This window comes from Chiroxiphia lanceolata, chromosome 14 (assembly GCF_009829145.1).
Source record: "Chiroxiphia lanceolata isolate bChiLan1 chromosome 14, bChiLan1.pri, whole genome shotgun sequence".
Taxonomy (NCBI): domain Eukaryota; kingdom Metazoa; phylum Chordata; class Aves; order Passeriformes; family Pipridae; genus Chiroxiphia; species Chiroxiphia lanceolata.
The window spans coordinates 13,741,490-13,768,820 of NC_045650.1; the positions used below are offsets into that span (position 1 = coordinate 13,741,490).

At 47.6% G+C, this 27,331-nt stretch overlaps 1 protein-coding gene across 3 annotated transcripts in view; it reads left to right on the forward strand.

Annotated features, from left to right (window-relative positions):
* GAB3 (GRB2 associated binding protein 3) overlaps positions 1-27,331 on the forward strand; it is a 65,958-nt gene that overhangs the window by 31,957 nt on the left and 6,670 nt on the right. The window contains exons 2-8 of one of the 3 annotated variants that reach the window (XM_032702227.1): positions 11,905-12,208; positions 19,189-19,339; positions 19,834-20,312; positions 22,796-22,851; positions 23,984-24,239; positions 25,390-25,471; positions 27,139-27,241. In XM_032702227.1, coding sequence (XP_032558118.1) covers positions 11,905-12,208; positions 19,189-19,339; positions 19,834-20,312; positions 22,796-22,851; positions 23,984-24,239; positions 25,390-25,471; positions 27,139-27,241 — 1,431 coding nt within the window. Of the gene's footprint in view, positions 1-11,904; positions 12,209-19,188; positions 19,406-19,833; positions 20,313-22,795; positions 22,852-23,983; positions 24,240-25,389; positions 25,472-27,138; positions 27,242-27,331 lie in introns of all 3 variants that reach the window. The other 2 variants (XM_032702224.1, XM_032702225.1) reach the window with 2 other exon arrangements.

A 27,331-nucleotide genomic window follows, 5' to 3' on the forward strand; every position in this document is an offset into this window, starting at 1 on the left:
AAGCTGGAGAGACCCAATTTCTCCAATCTGTGACAAATACAGACCCTTCCAAACTGCAGCTTATTTCACCGTAATTCATTTGTTTTCTGGTTACATTCTGACAGCCCTCGCAGTGCGCCAGACACTCTCTGCTCCCTCAGGAGCCCTGGCAGCCTGCCCTGGTACCCAGCCCGCTGCTCTGCCCGTGTTGCTGTCAGGTGGTGTTTGTGCTGCATGATGCCTGCCCCGACCAGGCATGGCCAGGATAAGAGCTATGAGGGCTGCCTTCCCACAGACAGGGGCTTTTACCATGCCTGAAGTCACTAGTAGATGTTTGCTCTCTGGCTGGAAAAAAAATCAGTGCTGAGGGCAGCCAGTGGGCAACCCGCAAACCCCAGGCTAGACCCATGAAGGGAGAGTTCATCCTCTTGTGTGGCTGATAGAAATGCTCCTCATCAGTCCAGAGGCAGATTTTCTTTATTCAGATAATTTCTTCATATCATGTTTCCATTTTTGGGAATCTGCATTTCTCAGGCCTTCCTGTCAAGAGGAGGACCTGGCCCCCTCGGAGCAAATGGGAGTGTTGCCACTTACATCAGTGGAGTTTAAATGTCACCGCAAAGGCCGGGTGGTTCCCGTGGGACAGATTTCCAGCCAATACGTAGATCCCAGTGGAGATCTTGGAGTCTGTGTAGCTAGAAGCATGCAATGAAATCAGTGTCCCCCTCCACATGCCTAAAACCAGAGCTCATCTGTATACTAGACGGCTGCTGTTATGATATTGGACCTGTTCCTATTTTTCTTTCTATCTTTGTACATACGTGCAGAGAGGTTGGTTTTTATTTTCAACAAAAGTGACCTGTTCTCTACAACAAGTCCTCCCACACATGTGCGCCTCCTCCCTGTTTTTCTGCTTGCCTCCTGCACACTTCCTTTCTCCCGGCAATTTTAGGAGTGAAATGAAGTGCAAAGGTCAAAGTCTTTGCAGCGTGTAGCCGTGAAGTCAATAAGGATGTAAAAAAGAACAGCGGACCACAGTGCATGTGGAGGATACGGCTTTTTCCCCCCTGTGCTCACCCAGATCAGCTGAGCAGAACACCAAACACTGCTGCATTTCCTGACGCTGAACCACGTTGTTATGACCAGGCAAAAGTGCTACAGCCTAAAGATTTGCGGCTTTTATTCTGATCTTGCCGGCTACTCTGCTTGTCTTCATTAGGTCTGACAACGTGTTGTTGAAGGGTCTAGTTTTTTTTTTAAAAAAGCAGCATTGTAGTCCCCTAGTAAAAGAGTTACTTGCCCAATTTCCTGTTTATGCTGGAGCCACGGCATCATGTGAGCACAGACAGTTGTAGATAGGCTGGCGACTGTTGCTGACCTCACGCCACATGTTCAGTTAACAAGGTGAAACAGCAAAATTTGCTCTGTTTGTGTAAAGAATACTGAGAAAACTTCCAGTTCCAAGTAAAACAGAGGGAGAGGGAGTCCCGATAGCTTAAGGCAGGGCACAATCTCCAGGCAGTTCTTTCTAGTCTTTAACTGCTTTGCACATCTGTGTTCACATCTTGCTTGCGAGTGACAAGAAAGGGGATTAGCCCCAACTCTATTTCTTTCCTTAGTGAAGCAGGTTTGGAGTCCTTCCATAAAAGCTATTAGTTTAGCAAATTTGCTCAAAATTTGTTCAAACTTCAGTCCCTTTGATATATGCATTTTCCTATACTTGCTTCTAAAAATGACTGAAGACTGTTGTGACTTAGCTAGCTTCAGTTTTCCAGCAGATGTTTATACCCAGCATTTGTATTTTAGAACTGTTGCTTCTTAAACAACCTGAGAGGAACCTATTTTTTATTAAGATCTCAAGGATCCATGTAGAATCTTCTAAAAATCCTTTAAGACTATGCAAGACTTTTGGATTAAAGCCATTCTAAGAAATCAAAGTTTAGCTTTATTTAGGATTATGTCTTATCACTAAAGTCGATATTAAAGAATCCAGATTTTACTTTTTCACTGACCAGAGGAGTGGCACCAGGCCAGATCAGCAGTCCTCTGTCCATCAACTTCTGCTACCTTATGCAGGTAAAATGGATTTCAGATGCAAAAGTTTCACTGCATATTGTTTGAAGGCAAACACACAGGTGGGAGTGCATCCCTGTATGGAGGTGTATGGAGAAGCATCCCTGTTATCAGGAACACAGTGTAACTTCAGAGGCAGGTGTATCCCTGTGACAGGTGAACAAATCACATCATATGCAGTCTGTAATGATCATGTACCAGTTGTCAAGTGCTTTAAGATTCAAAGGTGAAAAAAAGCACTCCAGAAATTTAAGCTGTATTCAGGATCATAATGTCATTTTAGATACTACATATAAACATGAAGGGAGGGAATATGGAACTAAAACTCTTGGCTAGCTGGGGAGCCTATAAACATCCTCACATAAAGAGTCCTGCCTGTAAGTCTTCACTGTCAGGGAGCTTAAATGCCTGCAAAAATGTAGCAGCTGTCAGGTGGTGTCATTTGGGGGGCAGTTTAAAGGAATTAATGTTTTGCTGTGCCTGCCCTCAGAAATTAAAAAATGTGCCAGAGGAGCAGAGGGCTCTGTTTGGGAGGAGATCCTTGAATGGCTTTAATCACTCCAGTGCTGTCTTCTGCAGTTGGGACCTCTGCTCTGAGCTGCAACCTACTTTACATCTATGAAAAGTGAAAAAGACAGACAAAATGAAACAGAGACTATGAGGATGCTCGTGGTGTGAGTCACATCTACCCCGGTGCCCCAGCAGTTTGGTTTCCCCCACCCAGCGTCACGGCTGCCTGGGATGCAGTGTGCCAGGATGCAGGTGGGACAGGGTCCTCCTGCCTGCCCAGGGCAGGGGCAAGGTCAGCTGGCCAAAATCAGCTTCCCTCCACCCAGGGCTTTTGCTCACCCATCACAGGATCCTCTTGATGCGAGCTGGTGGCCCAATGGAAGCGCTGGCAGCCCAGAGGGAAGGCGGCCATCCCGGGGCCAAGGCTGTTCCCTTGTGCAGATCTCACACCACAGCTGGCTTTCTTTTCCTCAGCCTGATTTTTCGTCAGTTCTCCAGATCCCTTTGGGCACAGCTTTATAGTGATGCCGAGTCACAAAAATTCCGGTTGTTTCCTGAAAGCGTGTGAGAACATCTTTACCGTCTTGTTAGTCCCAATGAAACACAGCCAAGTGCAGCTGGGGAGTTACTTCATTTTTTTATTAATACCAACTGTGTCTTTTTCCTGGCGCCCTGCAGATGCTGCCGAAATTGCCGGCTGGTCCTGGTCTATTGGTGCTCCTGACAAACCCCACTCAGCCACAAACCCCTTCCTGGGAGGTGCAGCTCTGCGGGGCACAGCTGGGCTCCTGCCCTGTGGTGGAAATTAGCCATAATTTCATAATGGCTGATCCTTATGCATTCTATAAATGAGCTCAAAGAGGCCTGCACATATTGGCAGGGCAGCTCTTAACAAGGAAAGCTCCAAGCTGTCAGCACCATTGCTGTTAAAACAGGAGGAAGAATAGAGAAGTGATGCCCTGGGCTGGCAGTCAGGAGGGCAGCTCATTGACTCCATGGCTGTGTCAGGATGTCACTGTTAAAGAAATACACTGAAATAGGATTGTCATCCTGCCACCACTTCTTTGGTGTTTTGTTGCTGTGTATTTCACAGGTAGGGCTTTACCAGCCCAGAGGCATTTCCATAGCCACAGGACACTAGTAGGCAGTGAGCTCTGTGAAGCCTCCCTGGGGCAGTGGGGTCTTGCCTGCCCCACATGTCCCAGGGCAGTGCCCTTCAAAGCCACGTAACACATTGCAGCCCCCCTAGGCGAGGTGTGGTGTTTTCCTGCAGTGGTAGGGTTTGTTGTAGCTGGGATCAAAGCCAGTGGGTTTTTCCCTATAGCAAGATCCTGTGGGATGAGATGTTCCATCATCATCTTCCCCTGTAAAATCCAGGGACCCATCTGGGCAGCATGACCACAGCACCAGCATTTCTTCTCTGCGGGACAGCCCCTTAAGATCCACCTAACAGGAGCCATGGGAAAAGCCAGGAGACCACAGCAGTGCTGCTCCCCTTCAGCCAGCAGTGTCCTGTCAAACAATTTCTAGTCCTCTTAGGCAAGGGACTGTCACCTTGCCAGTGTCCTCAGAGGAAACCTCTAATCAAAATGCTTGTGAGAATCACAGTTTTTGGTTCTTTACTGCTTTTACTAAAGGACAGGGGACATGATTGAAATGACATTTCTTCATCCAAGTGTCTGGCTCCTTTCTCCCTCCCCAAAATGCAGTGGTTTTACTAATAACTTTATTTTCAGAACTTGTTTTCTTACCTTTCACAAGGTTTTAAAGAAATTAAAACTCCCAAGTTTTTGGGTCACGATGACTTTGACCTTTCATGCCCAAACAAACCCATTAGCATTACAAAGAATCTGCATGTTTATTAAATAGCAGTGACTCATTCTGTTGCAGATGTTTGTATATGTAAAGCACCATAAATATTATGGATTAAGATGGAGAACTGGCAGTGGGAATGTGTGTAGGTTAGCAGGCAATGTAAGACTGGGATTTTTTTTCTCCTCTTTTTAAGTGTGTGTCATTTTTTCTTCACAAACCACAGGTTTCTTTCTGTAAAACACAGAACAAAGGAAACCTGTCTGCTTCTACAGGATGTCCTCTTAGATGCTTTATTACAAAGCTCTCATTGCACTTGCAGTGCAGGAAATTTTTTGACTGGTGTTTTTCGTCAGTTGATGTAGCTGTATCACCTTGAAGGGAAGAAGGTATTTCCCCTTGCACTATGCACCCGTCACATCTCCTCCGAGGAAGACTCATGCCAACTTTCTTGAAAAAAGGTTCATTTAGAGTCATACTGAAACTACCACAATCAGAAAGACAAGTGACTCAGTAAAGGACTCATGACATAGCAGATGGAAATCCAGTGTTAGTCTGTATTCTGCCCTGAACTCGTGTGATGGCCCCTGGCACAGGATGAGCCAGACCTTTTGTGCCAGTCTATGTGGGAAGTTGTTTTGTGTGGAAAGACTGGTTAGCCTCAAGGCTTCTTCCCACCAGAGCTGAGCCCTAATCTTGAGAAAATAAAGGTGCAGTGGGCATGAACAGGCAGGGGAAGGAAGAACTGATGCCTTTCCAGAAACTCCAGGAATGCACCTCAACTTCCAGAGACACAAGCAAAGGGACAAAAATGACTGGAGAAAATTTCTCCTATTCTCTAGGTTAAATAAAATTATGTGGCTGTAGAGGCACAGGAAGGGCCTAAGGGAGGAGTATCCCTCTCTGAAATTGAGTATTTATTGATTTTTCTTTCTCAGTCATAAACCATGAGTTTCAGCCTCTTACTGCTGAAGAAGTTTGTGAGAGCCGAGAAGAAATTAAGGCAGACAAAAATCCAAGAGAAGCATTAAACCAGTAGTTGATGGTCAATGAGCTCATCTGCTCCCAGAAAGCTGCACGGGGACACACTGTAAGGGACAAGCAGACAGCCTCATCAGGGAGAGATTTATTATGCAGAGCTGATGGGTGCTGCAGATCAACAGCCACAACTCCAAACAGCAAAACCATAACTCCAGCTGGGGGAGAGGCTGAGCAGTTTAAGAGGTCTTTTTCATCTCAGATTTCTGTGAGTGAGTAAATGAAGTGTTATTGCCGAGCCCTGCAGGCTGCCCAGCAGAAGGCGTGAGCCCTCCTGCAAGGGTCTCGCAGTCCAAGGAGTGTGAGTTGCATGGGGGTACTCTTGAAAGAGTGGCACAAAGAGCTCCCAACAATGTCCTCTTTGAATACAATTATGTTTGCTGGGAGCTGGTCCGGACTCCTTCCTGGTACAGGCCCCTCTTGCAGGGACTGTACTCTGCAGTCCCAACATCTCCCACTCTGTGTAGGCAGGGAAACCTTAACATATATGGTCTTAGTGGGCTTAGAATCAGCTGCTTACAAACCCGTCTACATATGAATTTTAACTTCCTCTTTTAAGTCATTTACAGGAAATGCTATAAAGTTCTGCCTAACTTCTTTTTTTTTTCCACAAGAGTATGTTTAAAAACTGTTCTCTGAAAAAGACAAGCTGTGAAAACGTGTCTCAAGTGCTGGCACTCCCGTGGGACCACCATCCTGCAGCTCTGCTAGTTCTCTTGCCCCCAGGATGCCTTCTGGGTCAAGACATGGGCCCACAGTGAGTGGCAGGAGGAGCACTGTGCACACCAGTGCTCCCAGCCCTCAGCCAGCTGTGGGAGGGAATCTGTGCCAGGCCCTTCACTGGTGGGATTTGCTGCTCTCCTCTCTCCAAGGGATTTTGCGGGATGACACAATCCCAAATGGCCAAACCTTTTGCAGTTGTCCCCATTGCTGAGCTCTCAAACTCCTCTTTCAGCCAGAGCAGACCTGGGCACCAGCACGTGTCCTGTGCCCAGAAGCAGGGCTGAAAGGCCACCAGGCAGGCAAGGAGTCAGCACACGTGCACCCTTCCCTCTGCTTCCCCTTGCCTTCCCCCTTGCTGCATTCTGTAAAATGAAGATTATCCTCATGGGGGAGTCGTGAGCATTAATGTATCTAGTCAGGAATTTCAGGTTTGTTGGCTATTCTGTGTTTTGTTATTAAAACCAGAGAAAAACAAACCCCCAGGAAAAATTACATTTCAGGCAAATTTACCTCACTGAGCTTGTATGTGCTCCAATTAATTATTTAGATCTCAAATACTGCGTATTTTGTAAAAACAAATGAAAACATAGTCCTCAGGCAGAAGGTAAGCGATGAAGATCTTTGGCCAAACCTTTCCGGCTCTCATTCTGCCTTGCTCACTAGCCAGCTGTTTTTCAGCACAGAATAGGTTTGCTCGTGGCCTGTTTTATCCCACACTGCTGTGGCAGATCAAATGCTCACAGGTAAGAGCAGCCCTCTAAACCTCATGCCACCTATTCAGCAGAAGCAGAGACATCAGGTTGTGGAAGGACTGATTGCTTTCTTAGAAACCCTACTGACATGGAAACAGAGTTATTCCTGTTCCCTTCAGAAGTGGCTCTGGAATTCCTAAAGTCAAAAATTCAGTATGAAGATGAAAACACTGATGGCTTGTGTTACACAAAGCAGTGTGCTGGCGGCTGACCAACAGTGCTGCAAATTCTTTCTTCCTTTTGGCACCAAACTATTTCACTTACGAAGGACAGATGAAAATTATTCCAGATTTATGTTGGCTCTTGTCTGATGCTAGTTGTGTTTTTCTGATACAGCCTCTCTCTAATGCCCACAAAGCTTTGGAGGACATGTAAATGTATCATCATCCTATCATTCCTCATGAAGAAAAAATTATTTCAGGAGGCCCCCAAATAAATGTAATATTTTGTCTGGACATGTAGATCCTTTCCACAGTGTGAGTGAGGAGCCTAGGCTGAATCCCAGGAATCAGTTCCTATTTAAGTAAATGGAGTGCAGTATTTCACCCTTAAATTGATCCAAATTCTATTGTAAATTTGGCAGCATATGCAGCTCCAGACTAAATATTGTCAGATATTATTGGCTCCAATCAGCTGAAATAAATCCCTCCTCACCACAGCACCACCATTCTGGCCCTGCTGCCTCCTCAGGTGCTCAGTGCCTTGTGTTGTGGTGTCAGCACAGGGTGAGGGATGGAGAAGGGAGGCACATACCACACCCCATCACATCTGTCGGTGAAGGTCATGCAACACAGGCACAAAAACAGGGATGGCAGGAAGAACTGTAACAGGGAAAAGAGGAGGCAGCCTTGTGATTGGAAAGGGTAAAAAGAAAACTACCAGGGATGTAAAACTATGTAAAGCCCACCATGCTCTGCCACAGGGCTGGGGTGGGCAGTGGGGAAGGGCATGACTGCCTGCCTTGCAGACAGGGAGTGCGAGGTGCCTGGCACCCTCTGCACGTGGCTGAATGATCTGACTGGGTCCCTGTGAGCTAAAAGCTGCTGCCAAAGGCTTGTCTGGCCAAGGCTTGCCACAGCTGGGCTCCCAGTGACCCCAGCGTGCTGCCTCCCCTTCCCCTGGGGAAAGGAGATAATGTAGCAAATTGCAGGCAAACTCCAGGAAAATGAGGAGAGGATATTTGACTCGGAGATAAAAGCCTCCTGCTTTTAGGTATGCCAGAACCAAACCCCCTGCTTTGCCTACACCACGGAGTAGGGCAAGTCCTATGAATTGGCAATGGCAAACCTGTTCTTGTCCTCTTGTAGGCATGCTGCAAGTGGCTCAAAACCCCTGTGCATTGTAGGATAAGAGAAACTGTCTTGAAGACAACATTTTGTGAGTAAAGGCACATATTGAGGAAAGTTTCAGAATGGAGATGAGTCGAGAGAGAGAGTGATGGGACTGGATATGTCAAATGAGAGGAGATGGTCCTTCAACCCCACCCATGCAGGCAGCTGTGTCATTGTGTCAGCAGCTGATGCCATTTGTTCCCTAGAGAGTGGAGGACAAAGAAAGGAGCCTGGAGAAGCAAGGTGTGAGTGCACTGTGTGTGTGTGGATGCAGTTTGATGGTACAGTTAAGCTGCCGTTTAAATGTTAAGAGCAAGCACCCAGGGAAGAGCTGGTCACATCTCCCACTCTCCTACCCCCTCCCTGATGCTGACCTGTCTGTGTTCAGGCAAGGCTGGGTGCTGGGGCACTGGGCTGGCAGCACTCCTCTTTTCCCAGTGTTGGATGAGGCAGTTTTGCCCCCTGAGATGGCTCCCTTTGGTGGCAGGCATGGAGCACCCCTGGCACAGGGCAATGGGCGAGCTCGACAGGTGGTTCCAGCAGACTCCCCATTGTCCTGTGCTGCTGCCACCCTGCCATGGCACCTGCACTGCTTTCAGGAGGGGTTGAGTGCTTATATGGCTGTGAAGATCTGAGCCCGTGAATGCTGATTCACCTGCACTGCTGACTCAGGCTGCCGTCCCTCAGCGCCTCTCCCTCCCCTCCATTCCAGCTTCAGCGGCAGATCAGCAGCACAGGCAGGGTATCTGCTTTGGTCCCTACAGCTCACAATGAGTTACCACCACCAGGCTCAGAGCACATTAATATTTGGGGCACTGAACAGTGGCAGCCAGGGGCTGTTGGCTTGTTTGAGTTTACAGTACCACCAAAGGGCAGTTCCTCTGTCTCACTCCACCCCCGACTTCCGGCATGTTTCCTACAGTCCATGTGTTACCCCCACAAGAAAAATCTACTTGTTTTTCAGCTGGACAGGGGGCTGGCTGGCTGCATGGGCCCCACCACGAGCCTGGGGAAGGTGTTGAGGGTGGCTCTGCAGGAGATGGAGCGGGGAGCCCACCCTTCCCAAGGGCAGTGCAGATTTGGGCAGCTATCTGGCACTGTTTCCCCTCAGCCCTGTTTTCATGACTGCTCAGCTATGATAGCCAGTCTTTTCTCTGAGAGCCTTACTCTCCTCTCCCATCATAAACCACTCTGACCAGGCACCTCTCCACCTCCAATCTCACAGCTCCAGCCAGACAATAAACTTGATGAAATGGTGTATCCACAGGGAAACAGGTTAAGAGGTAACTTCTCAGCCAGTACAAACCCAAGCTAGCAGAGCCTCAGCCACTCACACACACCTCAGTCAGCCTTTGCCTCTGAATGGACTTTTCCACAAAGCACAGCAGCAGTTTTCTCTTTCCTCTCACCAGCTGCCTGGGCTGTGCTAAACCTACGGACTCCTTTAGACTCATGAAAATTAAAGTGCTTGAAAATGGGGACAGGCTCTGGGCTGTCCTGCCTTAGGGTGTTGTACCAGCCACCCTGAACCCTCACTTTCCTCCAGCTGCCAGCTAGGCAGACTATTTCCCCCATCCCCTCCCTCCTCAGCTTGCTCATAAGCAGGTGATTTCCATCCAATTTCCATCAGCAGAAGCATTTAAGCTGCAGGGCTGGCAGCCTTGGGAGAGGAATAGAGAGTGGTTTTGCAGTGGGTTTGATGGCCTTTTTCCCTTTGCTGCTTTAGCAGCCCGCTTCTCTGAGGGGCAAAGGAGCAGGTCTTGTTTGGCTCAAGGCTTCTGAAGCATTTCTCTTTGGTTGTTTAGGGGTAAGAGTTAGTTACAAGATGTCACCTTTCTGTCCTGATTCATATGTGGAGAGTGCATTAAGGCTGTGCAGAACTTGGATTGCAGGTGACAGAAATGGGGGCTTTTTCTGGGACTACATGTGAGGCACCTCCTGGGCTGTGTTCCACTGTCACAGCTGGCTAATCCAGAAATCTCTTCATTTAACATTTTTTGTTTCTGTTTCCTGTGTGTGTTCTTTTGTTCCTGGCTTCCACAAAATTAGACTTGTCTAAGATACATCAGTAATCTCTAGCTACTTCCAAAAGAGACAAAATCACTTTCAAACCTCAGCAGGTCAGTGGGGGCAAAAAAACTTTCCTTGTGCAATACACTTTGCTCCTCACCTCTGCTTCCTCTTTATTCCTGATGTGATGCCCCACTCTGTAAAGCCCTCCTGTACACAGGTTTGTTCAGCCTTGCAAGAGCTTCATCTGTGATATTCTGTTCTCTGCTCCCTGTGTACTTTTTTTGAAGAATCATTTGCTTTCAAAATAGATTGAAGTACTGCCAGGCTGAGCTGACTTACTTCTAGATAAATTTCTGGGTGAATATTGACAGACTGTGAAAAGCTGGCTGCACTACAAGAAACTTTCTTTAGAGTAAGAAAAAAAATGCTTTTTCTTGACAAATGATTGTAGCTAACCTTTGCTGATCATTTTAACTACCACCATGCCCATGGGAATTCAGCATCAACAAAAGCTGTAGTGCCTGGTTTATCCTAAACTGTGCCAGTAAGGACTCTTACATCTTAGTGAAAACATCCTGAGCTCAGTTATTTTGCCCTAAGGCCGAATGGTTGCCTCTCTTTAAACTGACAGATACACCCTTTGCAAAATGAACAGATTTTTAACTCAAACACAAGCTATCACCCAGATTTACATCGTTGTAACAAGGCTGTTTGCAAATAATTATTGAATAAGATTCAGGTAGGGAGGTTTATTCCTAGGAGCTTGCATATAGCTTTATGAAGTGATGCTGCATCTGATGACATCTGATGCTGCCAGGACTTCATTTAAGCCTTTACGGGATCCATATCTTCAGTCAAAAGGGTCTGAAAATATCAGGTTTGGTTTGGGTTGATAGAGCCTGTGTAAATAATCATCCTTTTGTAAGGTGTTGAAATTTTCTCTTTAAATGCTACAACTTCCTTAAGGTTTGTTCTGGGCTTTCAGAAGTAACTGGCAGCTCATTAACAGCTTTTTATTAGCACTGAAAACCATAGGAGGGAAACTGCACAAGTCATCTGGAACCCTTGGCTTTGGTAGGCAAAAAGCACTTGTTTCCAGATATGTGCAGTCCTAGGTGTTTTCATTTCACAAAGAAAAATGTCTTTGTGGAAAAATCTCTTATATGGATGAGGTGGTGAAGCGTTGGATCATTTTGATTACACCATGCAGGCAGGCTGAGGGGAACAGAGAAGTCTTACTGCTCTTGACCTCCAAAGGGACAACCCTCTGCCTTTTTTCTGGTCTCAAATGCAAGTTGATAGCAAGCACATCAAATCAAAGTCATGATTTGGCCAGTTTATCGAAACAACTATAAAACCTGAAAGAAAACAAGCATGGAGTACAAGTCCTATGAGGAGTGGCAGAGGGAGCTGCAGTTGGTCAGCCTGGAGAAGAGGAGGCTGAGGGGGGAACCTTCTCTCTCTCTACAATTCCCTGAAAGGAGGTTGTAGCCAGGTGGGGGTCGGTGTCTTCTCCCAGGTAACAAGCAACAGGGCGAGAGGAAATGGCCCTAAGTTGTGTCAGGGGAGGTCAGGAGCTTAGAGATCTTTTCCGACCTTAATGAGTCCATGTGTGGGCTGGTCGATGTGTTACATGCTTGGCACTGAAGGAGCCCTGTTTGTGCCCCTCGCAGGCATGGCGGAGGCGCTGGTTCGTGCTGCGCAGAGGCCGCATGAGCGGGAACCCCGACGTGCTGGAATACTACAGGAACAACCACTCCAAGAAGCCCATCCGCATCATCGACCTCAATGAGTGCGAAGTGCTGAAGCACTCAGGGCCCAACTTCATCAAGAAGGAATTTCAGAACAACTTTGTCTTCATTGTGAGGACCACCTACCGCACCTTCTACCTGGTAGCCAAGACTGAGGAGGAGATGCAGATCTGGGTGCACAATATCAGCCAGATCTGTAACTTTGGACATCTAGAAGATGGCACAGGTAGGATCATGCTCATCTTGGAGGCTGGGAGAATGCCCAGGGGTGACAGGAGTCATGGACCCTGCTGGCTGGTTGGGCTGGGCAGGTGTAATAGGGCTGTGATTCCTACAGCTCCACCCAGCACTGAGATGCTGCTAAACCCTCATCTGAAAGTTCTCAGAGATCTCACTGCTGCTGGGTGGAAATACTGACTGGCTGCTTGGTCTCACTTTGATGAAGCTATTCCTGCTAGAACAAACAGCAGGTCCTTAATAAGAAAAGGTACTGTTTATGTGAAAAGCTGACTGTTATGTTCTGGGGCCGTTTATTTCATTACATGTCCTGTATTTATTTAGTTTGGCTTAATGTAAGACACCTGTTCCAGGAAAGTGTCCTGCAAAACTCCCATTTTCTCAGGCATTGCTGGATGTGGAATGTGCACAGACTTGGGTGTATATGCATGTACATAAATCAACGACAGAAATAGTAAGCTGTCGTAGTCTGTTAATGAGACGAAATAAAGAAAAAGCAGAGGATAGGAGAGCATTAGAAGTGTGTATCTAGACTTAAGAGATGGTCCTACCAGTGAAGCATAAAGGCAGCTGTTTTGCCAGGCCCTACACCTGTATGTGCTCAGCAGGGTGAATTTCTTGGAAAGCTTCCAAGAATTAACCACTCCAAGATGGATGTAGCCAGTAATTAAAGTCAGGACCTGTATCATCATTAACTTACCTTTTAAATGAGACAATTGGGCTCAGATAACAGCAATTTGTCTTTCCCTTGACATTTCCAAGAGGCAGATACAGCAGCAATCTGAGAGTTTTAGAGGAAGTGAGTCAGAATGAAGTCCTTCAGTATGATAAGAGGCAGTGCAAGAGTAGAAAAGGGCGGCAGTGGAGGGACTTGATCCCAAGGGCAGTAAATATGTTTGGGGGTATTGTAGTGTGGCCAGGCAGGTTATCTTGCCATGGTCTCTGTGGTGCTGCACTCAGAGTGTTACTGGTGTCTGCAACTGCTGCATGGCCACACCATTACCTCATAACTTGAAAGGAAACAAAAGGCTATGGGAGAGGCTTTATTTTAATCTATCACGTTCTTAGCGTTCCTTAGCCTTCTCTTGGGTAGTGTCTTCTGAGGGAAATGCGAGTGTGAAGAACACTGCAGTGGTCCTGTGACAAATGTGATATCTGTTCTTTTCCCATTTGCTTTAGAAACCACCAGAAAAACGTGCTGACAGATTTTCGTGTCAGTACAAGCTGCCCATGAATACAAATTCTGAACGAGAGTTGGTAGCTTTGAGGGATTGGCATCAACAGCCCTTTGGAGCTTGGATGTAGTTAGGGATATGCAGCAACCACCTTCTTCTTGTTCTGCCCTTGTTGACACTGAGATGTTGCTCTTGCATCGTTACTTCTGGTGCAGGATTATTTTAGATATAGTTTTACCAATTACTCTGAAATTAAGGGAAGCCGTTCCACATAAAACAGAAGGGAGAAAAATAATTTTTGTCTCTCAAATGTGTAAGCAGCCTTCTCCTGGCACTGCATGAGGATGTGCATAGAGGGATGTGATCTGTGGCAGAGGAGCTAAGACATTGGATGTCCCTGGATAGAGGCATTTATCCTGGGAAGTGCCTGTTCTGTTTTGCTGTTGCAGTGCAGCATTGCCTGTAAGACTTGCACATGGGCAATACTCATAGTATTACACAGTTGTGTTTCTCTCCCAGCAAAGATTGCCAGTGTGGACACTGATGGATGAGAAATGGCAGCTCTTGCAGCAGCAGTTGGGAAAGCTGACATCCCAGCTTTCCAAGGCAGACATTGCCCCACACAAAGTTCAGCAGTGCAGAGCATTTGCCTTGGTTCAGTGCAACGTCTGGCACCTGAACTTACAGCCCTCATTGGGGATGGCGTGAGCTAAGCCTCCAGACATGCACTTACTGTATCTCTAATGCCAAATAGCTCATAAGAGCTTCTATTTATCCTGCAGCTCATGCCGGTGAGCTCAAGTCTGGGGTGTATTCAGGTCAGGCTGCTGGGCATATTCAGATCCTCTGATTTAAATCTACACGGCTCCACAAGTTGCACATCATATTTCAAACAGTTGCTAATTGCTTCAGCTTTTCGGAAGCTCCTAAATCCCCCAAGAGCCTGTAGATTTAAACAAATTACCCTTAAAAATTAACGTTGGAAGAGAAAAGCCCTATTAAATGTCATATGTTTTTTTAACTTGAATGCTACCATGTTAAAAAAATAATAGTCCCTGATACGAATCATCAGCAGAAAGACACAACCATTGCAGAAAATTTTAATAAGCTGTTCTGCCTTTTAAAATGAAGCTAAAAGACAATATTATATGTTGTGAAATCAGTCATTCTTAATCTCTGCATCTCTGAAAATTTGCTGTGACTTTGAGTCTGAAACCCAATCTGCTGCTTTCTTTGTTTAATGCACAAAATGCAGCCACAGGTTTAGACAGTGACTCAGCTTTAAACACTGTCCTGTCATTCCCAGTTAGTCCCTTCCAGTAGCAAGGAAGCTGGATGAACAGCTGATTTCCCATCACCAGAGGCCTCCAGTATGGGGTGTTAGCAGCCAGATGCAGAGCAAAGTTACCAGAGCCGTGGCTCCTGTGAGGAGAACTTTGTTGTCAACAGGAGAGGCACGGCTGAGAGACAGAGATGAAATGCAAGATCCAGGCAGATGTCAGGAAGCACCTGGGAGGGCGGCTGTCGGGAAGGACTTGCCAGCAGCACTCAGCACACTGCAACACTCAGCTGCCACAAGGAACCGTGGCACTGGCTGTGCTGGAAATGACAGGGGAGGTGGCGCCTTCGGAGGAGTCAGCTGGGGGAGAGAGGAAGAGGCCTTGCTCCCTCTGTTTTCCTTCCATTTTTATATAAAATCTTGCATTCACCTTTGGGGAAGTCTCCCAGTAGAACCATCATTCTCCAACCCCCATGGACCCATGGCCATGCAAGGGATCAAGAGGATGCTTGGCCCAAGTGGTTGGGGCAGGGAAAGAGATGAAATGAGGTGGCTGTGGGATATCAGGGGCACAGTTTACCCCATGTGCAAGCTGAAACCATGACTAATTGATACAATCTAATATAGCAGCTTTTCACTGGAGAAACTGCTGGGAAGGTTATTTAACCTGTTTCATTAGGAAGCCTTACTGTTAAAGATAATGCTCTGCCAGGCTGTGCCTTGGCAGGCAGCTCCTCAGCCCAAGAGGGGCCTTTCATCTTGGGTTTCACCCTCACGCCATCCACAGGTTCCAGACATAGTTCAACATCCTCTGTAAACACCTTGCTCATCCTGGATGCATCCCTTTCCTGAAGATCCCATCTGATCTCCATCTCTTCCCTGTTGCTCTACTCTCTCCCACAGCACCCAGGGCCACAGTAGAGCAGGATGTCCCTGGAGAGACTCCCCCATTGGTGCCCTCCCTGCACAGCACGTGGACCATGATGTTGGCAGGATCACTTTAAGGGACAGGTTATCCTTGGGTCCCTCTTGGCTCCTGGCAGTTGAATTACAGCATTTCTGCTCTTCTACCTCTCCCTCACCTCTTGTCACTGTGTTGTTCACACTCATCCTCACCTGCTGCTGTGAGCTTCTTCCATTCTGCCTGCTCCCCTGATGGTTTCTTTGCCTCTTTAAATGTGTCTCTATTTTATTTTTTTAAATTATTTTTATTTATTTTTTATTTTATTTGCCAATGTGTACAGACATTGCACGTGGGCAAGGGATGGTTTGATTCCCCAGGACCTTGTTGAGGCCACACTGGGGAGCTTCTCTCCCAGCCAGGGCAGCATGCTGAGAGCAAGGGGAGCCAGGGTCTACTCCCTCTACTCTCACCTCTCCACGGGAGAAAATCCCTTTTCAGTTGCACAGACTCAAGGCTGCTGTTTGATATCAGGCTCTGGCCCTTGGCCAGGAGGGGTGGGTTTACCTCTTTGGTATGGCTGTGTAGCCTTGGGGGGGCTAGAACCCCCCATTTCACCAGGTCCCTGCACTGCTGTTCCACCATAACAATTCTTGAGGGGTGGGCTGGGGTCTGTAGCAGGGGGGAAACCTGCATGGTGACTTTCCCCATGATGCAGAGCATCCTCTATGGTGACTTTCCCCATGATGCAGAGCATCCTCTATGGTGACTTTCCCCATGATGGCAGGGCAGTAATTTTTTGGGTTAATATCCACAAAAGCAGTTATTTTGGCAGCTGAAGCCTCCTGCTGTCTCTCTGGCAAAGGGTAGGGCAGGCACCAAACCTATTCTCTGCCTTCTCACCGTTAAAAGTAGCCATGCATAATTTATTCTGCCCAGCTGCTGCTGCGGTACAGCTCTAATGCACAGGATTGGGTTACCAGCAGAGCTGGCAGGGGCAGGGACAGCCTGTTAGGAGCTGACTGCAGGTTCCTGAGCTCCTGAAGGTTAGAAAAGGGCAGGTCCGTACTGTCCCCATCCCTCCATGCTGCTCACAACCGCTGCCATGTGGTCTGCAGCTCACAGCCCTTCCTGATGGGATAATCCATGGCTAAACCCTGTGAGTACCAGATGGAGTTCAGGCCTGTTCGTTCTCTGTGTTAATAACCCAGAATGTCATTAATTTCTTTCTTATGCACTGTGGCAGTTTTAGTTGTTGGTTTGGGCTTTTTTTAATGTAGTCAGATGGTGATGTGAACATGCTTTTCTGAGATCCCTAGGGAGTCAGCCCAGTGCATATTTGATCATTGTCAACTTGCAAGACAGCTCTCCGAGTCCAAGATTGGAGAGCAGAGTTACTGTCTGAGCCAGCACGATGAACAAAAGTTATTTTTCAGACGGGAAGCCTGCAGCCCTCAGCTCTGCTTTGCAAATGTGAAACCTTGTAAAAGCCATTCCTTCCAGATGCTCACTGCTGAAACCCTGCTGCTATAAGCACCTGCTCAAAATTAAAGCAAATCCTTTGCTTAAGCTTGAATTTAAGCACGTGCTTATATGCTTTGCTGACCTGAAGCCCACCACTGCCCCAGACCTCCAAAGCTAATGGGAGGAAGCAGCAGAGAGTGCATGCTGGTAGATGGGAAGGAAAGAGGCAGCTCTCTCTCCCCACTTCAAAGGGATGAGATGTGGGATAGCGCAGGGAGGGAAGATCAGCTCTTTTATTCTTCTTCTGACTGTGAATGTTGCTGTGGTTGACATGAGACTCTGGGTCATTAGAATCATACAATATCCTCAGTTGGAAGGGACTCACAAGGATCATTGAGCCAAACTCTTGCCCCTGTACATGACAGCCCCAAGAAGTGCACCGTGAGAGAGTTCAGTTTGTGTTTAGTGATATTGCTGTCTAACCACTCAAGTCTTGGCAGCCCCCTCCATCCCTCCTGATCTGCTTGTACATATACCCAGCACCTCCCAGGGCTGAGAAGTGACTATAACAACCTGGTACAGTGCCAAGGCTTGTGGCTCTGTTGAGCTAAGGACTAGGCTGGACCTGCTGGAGCATCTCAGGACCTCCTCATACAGTGCAGGATCTGACCTGCAGGCTGCATGCAGCTGGTTCCCAGCTTTTCCAGCAAATTCTGGATATTGGCATTAGAGAAATCTGCCATCCTGCAACACTTTGGAGACATGTTTGTTTGGCATGGTTTTATCAGCAGTGGCTGTTTTCTTGTGTTTGTTTTTGCTGTGGGGTTTTTCGTTTTGAAGAAGGGTTTTGAGGCTTTGACTCAGGCAGTGTCTGCACCTCAGCCAGAGAGATGGGCACCCACTGCCGAGCCCTGCAGGTGTTGGGGATAGTTGGGACACCCAGTGAGCAGTGCCTGGTCCCTGCACAGCCCTGGTGAGGGAACTGCCATGCAGCAACCTGAAATTTCATTAGAAAAATCATATTCTCTAGCTGAGGACTTGTGCTCTTGGTGTTGCCATTTTTGATTCCTGCCAGGAGCAGATGCTTTTAGGGAGCTGCTCTGCAAAGACCCTTCCCACTCCGTTCCTCGTGTGGTGGGAGGTCCAGCTTGCACTGAGGACTTGATTTTTTACGTTGAAATGCCCCAAAAGCTGGGCCAGAGGCTATGTTTAGCCTTAACTCTGTATGGTTCAGCCATCACTCCTTCATCCCCCCAGCCCCATGTCCCCAGCTATCCAGCAGGGCTGGAGGTTGGGAGAGGAACAGAACCAGACTTACTGTGCTGCCTAGCAGTTCCCAGGCCAGATGGGCCGGAGTGCCTTGGCCACATGCTGCCAGTGAAGGGTGGTCTTGATGGTCTGAGCTCTGGGCCAACCCCACTGGCTGCAGCCCAGAGCTATTCCTCTCCTACTGTCACCCTGATCTGTGCCAGGGTGACTGGAGTGTTATGCCCAGGGAAGGTGTCACTGAGAACAGGCTCCCTTGTGTCTTGTGGCCTCCAGAAAAATAGTGTTACTTTTCTCAGCAGAGCCAAGAAGCCTCCAGCTGGGCAGAAGCAGCTACACTACAGCTTTCGTGGCTTTGATGTCCAGCCCAGAGAGGCATAAGGAGTTTGCAGACAAGTTCAGAGCTTGTCTGGCTACTCCATGAGCTGCAAAGCTCCGTTTTGTCCACTGAGATCTAGAAAGTGGGAGGAAATCAATCCCTTTCCTTGTCACCATTAATTTGAAGTGTTGGAGATGAATAATTAATTATTTGCATTAGATACTCAAAAAATACTTGATAAAGCAGGCAGCTGTGCCTCAGCTCTCTCTTCAGCAGAGGCTGTCTTCATTGCTGGCTGCAGGAGGGATGCCACAGCCCTGCAGGAGTGCAGGACCCCGGAGGAAGAGGGTCTGTACCTCCCGCAGCCCTTCAATTTGACAGCCTGGGCAGAGGGAGCTGCAAAATTGGGCTCCCCTGTCCCCAGAACCAGTTTTTGCCTTGACTCACCACCCTTCTGGGGTAAAACACCCCCGGTGCAAAAGCAGGGTGGAGGCATCCAGAAGAGGCAGTGGGCCAGGGCGAGTCAGAGCCGTCCCTCAGCCAGGGCCATCTGTTCCTGTTGCAGGTTCCGTGGAGAGCCTGTCCCACACCACCTCATCCCCACAGCCATCACCGGCCGCCTCCACCCACGCCTCCCGCATCGCCGACCCCTCCTTCTCCGTCGACACCGCTGCTGCCGACGCGTCTGCCACGGAGGAGACCCCCAGCGAGTCAGGGTCAGTTTTCCTCCCCGACTACCTCTTCCTCTCCAACTGCGAGTCGGGCAAGCTCAGCCACAACAGGTAAGTCTGGGGTCTGCTGGATACGTCAGGCTGGAGCCACCCTCAGCCTGCCCAGTGATGAAATCGGGGCACACTGCTCCTGGAGCCCTGCCACTCAGGGTAGGCTCCCGGGCACAGCAGGGGCCCACCAGCCTAATCCAATTTGGAGGGTGCTTTTCATAGCGCAGATTAGCGGTCGAGCGTCATATGTTGGTCCTGTCCCTTTCCAGGGTGGGTGGCTGGGGACCTCACACACAGCCTCCCTCCAGACACCTGCTGCTGCCCAAGGTGCTCCACAGAGTGTCCCATCCCCCTGTCAGGGGGGACCCTCCACAGTCACAGGGAAGGGACAGATTTTGTCCTGAACTGTGGGGTTGGGTTTTTTGTTTGCTGTGTTCTTGGAACCAGGAGAAAAGGAAAGCTCAGTTCCTGACCTCTGTCTCTTGCAGGTGTGACAGCTGGTCAAATTCAGACAGATCTCTGGAGCAAACTTCATCAGACGACGTTTTTGTTGACTCCTTGCAATCCCAGCCCTCCTTGTACCTTGTACAGCCAACCAGTGCTGGCACTGTGCACCAGGACGGGGCCCCACTGGCAAATCCCAGCACCGTGTCCAGGAACATAGACATTAGTGGGCCATCCAGTGACTTTTCCTCCTCTTCTCCCCTGCTGGGGACGCCGCTGACACCAACCTTTCAGATCGACAAGAGCCAAAACGCGCTGCCCTACGGTGTAACCCAGCTGGACATCCTGTCCAACACGCCTCCACCACGGCCCCCCAAACCAACCCACTTCTCGGACAGGAGAGGGGAGGAGGTGGGCGGCGGGGCCCTCCAGAATGGGCACGCAGGGATCTGCAGGGCTCAGGTCGCTCTGGTGCCCAGGAGGATCTCCCTGTCCAGCTTAGACAACATGAGGAACTGGAAAGGTGAGTGCACTGCCGAGAGCTGGCAAAGCAGGACCAATGGGAGGGATAGAGCGCGGAGCGGGTGCTAACTTCCAGTTGTGCCTTTCTGTCCTTCTCTCTGTGGAATCATACACAACCCAAGGCAACACAAAATCCTTCTTTCAAATGAATTAGCAAGCAGGATTCAGGCCTGTCCCTCATGTTCAGCTCCAGCTCTGTAGAAGCCCCTCAGTGTGTGTACAAATGGGCAGCAATTTTGCTGTCATCCCTTCAGGGTGCCTCATGACTTGCTAGTTTTCCATGCCCCCTCCCTCTCCAAAAGGGAAAGTAGTAAAAACCACCAAAATGAAAAGTCAACCACTGAATCAGGCAATGCCAAAATCTCTGTTTATGCAGGTCAAAGTGTGCACATGGGAAATTCTTTCGGAGCTGTGCTGCTTCTCTACATCCACCCCATTCCACAAGAGCAGCATGTCTTTTTGCAGCTTAGAGTAAAGACCGGGAAGTCAGGGAGATGCTGGGGATGGGATGTAATCCCAATTGAACCAGGGACTCTGTGTGTCCTTGAACAAATCCCACTCTGTCCTTGCACTTCAGGCAGAGTAGTCTGAAAACCTGCTGCTGCAGGGTGATGCTTGGCTGCAAAGCAGACTCTACTCTGAGCTGAGCTGGCTTTTCCACTTGTTCCTGAAACACTATAATCACAAACAAAAATAAGTCAAAAACCCGGAACACCATGGTGTCAGAAACCAGTAAAGGCAGAATGAGAAAACTTTATTATGTAGAGTCACAGAACAGAGAAAGGCAGCTGGGATACCTGGCTGGAAATCATCAAGTATACTGCAGAGACATGAAAAGCTTCAGTTTTGATGAGGAAAAAAAAAGTAGGTTTTTGAGGACAAGCATCCTTTAGGCTCCTGCAGTTTAAATGACCAGACAATACTGGGGGCTGTTAGATCTTGCTCTTAAAGCTCAGAAGCTAAAGCAAGGAGATCTCTGTCCAGCCTGTTTATCAGTGTACAAACAATTCTGGGAAGGTTTCTGGAGAAACACCCATCAGTGGAATTGCTATTCTTGATTATCAGCTACATTTTGTTGCTCCCTGAAAGGTGCTGCTCTTGCTTCTGCACATGTTCCGACATCACTGGCACACTTGAGCCATTCATGTTCCTCCAACCCAATTTACACCAAAATGTTTTAAGAGGATTAAGTGGCCAAATGTCATGTTGTGCTGCAGTGCTGCAGGATTATCTCTGCCTGACGGGGGCAGCAATGAATTAATAAGTGCTGCCACTTTTTCTTGCCCTAAGTGAAGCTGAAACTATTCGAAAGGTTAAACTCTGAATTAAAATGTGTTTAACAAGAAAGAGCAGAAAAAGAAACAAGGAGAAGGCAGCTCTTCCTCACCAGCTCCCATAGTGAGCCCACTTGAGTCATTTCCTTCACTTTTTGCCCTTGGCAACCTGCAAAAGATGCACAGATGTAATTAGCCCTGTGTAAAGGCAGTATGTGCTGGTGGAAGTGCCATGAAGGGGGATGAGCTGTACACATGTAAGGCATCTGTATCCTGCCATCTGATGGAGCCTTGTGCCAAAATAATAAATAAATGTAGCTGTCCCAGGACAGTATCCATCTTAATATATATATGCACTAATAGAATTGCTTTGTTCTTGTTTGGTCTTTTTCGCTGGAACCACCACAAATGCCCCCAGTTGCAGTGCAGTACTGACATCTCCATCATAAGAGCAGAGAGTGGATTAACATGGTTTCAGGGTTTTAAGGCATTCCCATAGAAAAGCCATTTTCTGCACAGAAAATCCCTTTCCAGAAAAAAGAGGTGTTTGTAAGCATCTCCCACTGCTGATCTTCTATGCACTGAGTGGTAGATTTTAGGGCTTTTGAGTTTTGCTTGAAAAATAAAATGGACCTGCACCAAGACAAAGGCCCACCTGCAAAACAGGACACTGAGATTGGTAACTCTTTCTCTGGCTGTTTGTTCCCCATCAGCTTGAGCCACTTGCACCATATCAGCACTTCTGGATGGCAAAGCAAAGAATTTTTCTCTTACTATTAAGTTTCCCCATGCACCACTCTCTGTACAATAACACTTACTTCCATGACACCTTACATACCAGGCTCCTAAATAACTCTCCAAGCAACAATGAAATAATATTCCCTACAGTCCCTTTTCATGTAATTTCCCCACTTTGACAGAGAGGAGCTAGAGCTCTCTGGGTTTAAACTTTTGCTTCCTTGCTCCCGCACCAGCCATTCTCCCCAACTGCTTGTGTTACAGGAAGCATAAGTTACAGCTGGATTATACATGAACATGTTCCTTGGTTTCATCATACTTAAAATGGATGTAATCACTCTTGAAATGCTACTGAGTTGGATCTGGTCTTAAGTGTCATTGGATTTCCTCATTTAGGAGTTTTACTCCAGAATTATCTCTGTAAGGTTGCACTGCCTTATCACATTTTTAATCACTTCTCTTTTCCTTGCAGCAGACATGGAAGGCAGTTCCTTAAGAAGTCGAGATAAGAGGCTTAGCTTGAATTTGGTAAGTACTCTGCTTGCACAAATTTAAAACTGACACATGGCAAACTTCAGAGTGAATCATTTCACATCCCGATATTCAGTCATCCCCCTCCTGTGTTCAGCAGAAGAATTGAAAAAATGGAAGAAGCACTTGGCTTTGGGCATCTTCTTTGCTGCTGCTTTGTGGCCTCAGGAAGTTTTTGAGGGAGGAGGGAGAGGTAGGACACAAAACTAAGCACCCTGTTTTTAAGGCAGATGAAGCTGGGTCTGTTATGAAAAAGGTTACAGTAGCCTCAAGAATTAAACTGTTGACCAAGGGCACCAGAGAAAATGGCTTATCCCTTGAAAGAAAGGGTCTAAAGAAGTCTATCACTTAATGATCCTGAGGGATATCTCTTCTTTAGGACATGGGAAAGTGCCTGCTCTCAAAGCACCTGTGATTGAGGGCTCTGTCAGCCCAAAGCTTCCTGTGTCAGCCTTTGACAGACACAGTTCTGTGTAGCACCATCTCACATCACACAGCCAGTGTGCTGGATACTGTCTTCTGTGGGAGATCCTTTGCTGTGTGAATGTAAGCTCTGGTGTTGGGCAACTTATATTTTTCCCCCATTTGAAAGCTTGCAAGGTTTGTAATGTCTCTGTCTGGCCACTCAGCCAGCACCAGCCTGCATGAAATTATTTTCTAGTGCTTATTCTCAGCGATCAGAAGCAACTTGTAAGTCTGTCTGCTCTCTCAGCTTCCACATCTGCAAAAATCTAGTTCATCAGATGTTCTTTCAGATTTTTTTTTTTTTTTGGTATGAAGGAGCCTCCCTCATTTTATAGGTCAGAATTACTGCTGGGAGGGGCAAGTGCAACCTCACTGAAGTCGGAGGATTTAACCTACTAAAGTCACAGATAAGTTTGGCTCTAGTTTCCAGCAGTGGCTTGCAAAGCTCAGAAGTGGACCTCTCCAAAGCTGGGCTGTGCATCTGAACTCATGTGTTTGTCTCCTGTCTTTCCATCTTGCACCTCTCTGAAAGGTCTCATCAGAGCTCTCCTGGACCGCGCTTGGCTCAGATCCGTTCCCAGCTCAAAGCACCTCCCGGCTTGCAGGGGGTTGGCTGTGCATTTATTGACCCACTTCTCTTTCTTTTCCTCCTTTGCTTCCGAAGCCCTGCCGGTTCTCCCCGCTCTACTCGACGGCCTCGGACGGCGCGGAGGACAGCTACGTGCCCATGCGCCCCAGCACCTCTCCCTCTGCGCCCGGCTCCGACTGTTCCCCCGACGGCTACATCCCCATGAGCCCTGGCTCGGCCACCTTTACCTTCCCTGTCGTCAGCACTGAAAAACTCACCAGCCCGTTACCTGAGCTGCCCTCGGACGTGGAGCCCCCTCCAGTGAACCGAGACCTCAAGCCTCGTAGGAAACGTAAGCCCAGACCCAAGTGCAAATGGCAGCCAGGGCATCCTGATGGCAGGGACACGGGTGGTGTCCTTTGATAGTGTCCTTGGCATGTTTTGAAGTGGTTCCCACTTTAGAAGATGCGCTGAAATGCTGTGTGACTCACAGTACTGTAACCAGGGATGTGCCTGCAGGGTGGTTTGTGAGCAGAAGAAGAGCATCTGTGGCTACTTTCACAGTCAAAGCCCAGGTGGCTGCACAGTCCAGCTTCAGATCCACTCCAAGTGCAAACAGCCAGAGGGACATAGCCTTCAAGAGACAGCAGATTAAACCTGCTGCTCTGAAGTACATATACTGCTGTCTCACCAGTTCCCTGACCTTCCAGGAATAGGGCATCCAAACACTCAAATACTCAAACTTGATGTCTGGGCTGTTGGTTAAATCTCTGTTGGGTAGGCACAGCTGTTTGGTTTAATTGGGAATTTCCTGCAGATCTTTTGCTGATGGTAATTTTCCACTCCTGGTTTTCATGGCATCTCCAAAATCTGGGTTGCACTTCTAGAGAATATACTGGGGACAAAGTTCAGGTTTGCAGTGGAGAAATTGCCTAAACCTGGTCTTCAGTAAAGCTCTTTGGGTTGCAGAGCCACAGGATTACTCAGAAATTGGTATAGAAAATGTTACTGTAAAGTGGGAGCAGAAATTTAGACCGCTGCCATGAAGTGAAGCAAGTTCATGCCCTTTCTGAAAGGGTTTTGATAATGGAGGGCATGTGTACATTGACTGGGGACAGGAATGATCTTGGATCCCAATGTGTGAAGTCTTTTTGTTTAGAACAGAGCCCAAAACCTGTTATGGCCCATAGGGTGAACGAGCCTCTCAATGGCAGTGTATGCAGAGCAGATTTGGGGCAAACTCAGAGATCTCGTGGGGCATTTGCTCTCCTTATGCCCACTGTATTTACTCTGTTATTGACATGGTATTGAGGTGATTGAGGGACTTTGCTTTCCAGCAACCACTGAAGCAGTCATTTGTTACTGATTTCTGTCTCGGTTATGTTCTGTGAAATACTCCGTTAGTTCCTTTCTGTTAATATAAAACTGCATTTTTCTAAACAGTCTGTACTTTCCATTAGCTCTGCTATTGGAAATGTAATTGGTTTTGTATCTTCTTACAGCACGGCCACCTCCCCTGGACTTGAGGAACCTCTCCACAATCCGGGAGCATGCTGCCGTGACCAGGATGTGGACTGTGCCTTAGTAAGTCAACAATAAACCTGCCATTCCAATGTTTTCAGCATTAGCATTGTGGATTAGAGTTAAAAATAACTTATCACATCCCACAAGAAACAGTTTCCTGGCAAAGTCCACAAACAAAAATTCCCCAGGGTTCCTTCCAGCGTCCCCCAGGCTTTTGCTGTCTCTAAAAAGCAAGGCTCCCTTTCACGACGGGCAGCTCCAGTGCACTCAGCCTCATGCAGTGATGCTCAGTCTGTTTTGAAGGTTCCTTTTAAGCAGCCTGGAGCTGGTCTGCACTCTGGTGTGGCTGCTATGCTGGATAAAAGCTTTGCATGCTTAAACTCTTTTTTTTTTTAAGTGAAAGAGCCAATTTTGTTCCTGAAAATTAATATAGCAAGGGAGAACCAGATGAGATAAAGATCTGCCTGACTTGGAGCCTGAGCATAGAATTCTGCACTGCCACACAGCAATTCAGACTTGAACTGTTGGTGTGGCCTTTTGTCACTGGAAATTAGCTGTTAGTAAAACAAATGCTTTTGATTTCAAAGCCAAGGTAGTATGAACAGAGGATACTGTTTGGCTCCAAGGGCAGCAGAAGACTCATTTTCAGGGAATTCATGAGCAGGGGAGGACTGCAGCCTGCTGGCTGGGGGGATCTTGGCACTAAGGGGAAAGCAGCTGTGCTGGAGTGTGCATGCGATTGCCAGGAATTCCCACCAACCTCCTCTGTGCACCTCAGGCACTCCAGGAAATGTGGGGTTTTGCTAACGTGGGTGCCAGGCAGGGCATTTCCACTCACTTCAGGTTGTCATGGGAAGGGCAAAAGAGACATAAGACGGACAGTTTCTCTGTTTCAGACCCCTCTCTCAGCCCATTGAGTCCAAAGCTGGTTAAGCCTTTTGGCATTGCCTCCCAGGGAAAGCCAACAGCCTTCCTCCCAAGCATCTCTGCCAGAGCACTGGGGTTAATCAGTGCTGACACAGTGCAGAGTCCTGGAGGATAACGAGCTCAGGGGGAGTGTGCATGTTCTACACTAACGAAGCTAAAAAAGAAGCATGCCTGGAACTAATGAAGCAAAAGGAATTATGCTGTTCATGCTGCTCAAAGTGGCCACCTTATTTCCTACTGGCTGACCCCACTGCACTCGCCTGCAGTCACTCACCGCGTACCTCTGACAGTCATGGAAGTGGAAGTGATTCTGCAATAGTGGAAGAGATTTCTTGTGCAAGAGCTGAGTCACAGCCATCTCCATAGCAGAGATAGCATGTGTTGCCACTGTGTGCAAAGCCAGACAAGTTCCTCTGCATGGACCTCCAGCAGCTGATTAATTCACATCAATCTCCAATATGTGAATACCCTCACAGCTAAGTAACTACCCTCATTATTACCCAAATGAATTATAGCTGTCTCTGTGCCCCTTGCTCGAACAATTGCTTCAATGTTTTATGCTTTCTGTCATACCAGAAAGCAAATTTTCATAAATCCCAGAAGAAAAGAAAATCAACAAAACCACTCATAGCAATATAGCACACTATGTCTAGAACTAAGGAGTGGTTTTGGACGTTCTCTCCATAAAGGCTGCAGCGTTAGTGTGAGTTTATTCACCATATGGACTGTGTCAGGCTTTGGCTTCATTTCAGAGCATCTGTAAGATGCTTCCTTAACCTCTCCTGTGTTTTTCTTCATAGCAATCGAATGAGCTTTATCTCACCAGAAAGAGACGGTATTAATTCAGCAAGAATATTTGCCAATTCAGTTTCCGGAGAAGAGGAAGAAAGTTACATTCATATGGTAATCTTCATTTTCACACAGCCATCCTTTGCTTTATTCTGCTCTGTCACATTGATGGAGAATGCAGAAGTTTGTTTTCTAAGAAAAAAC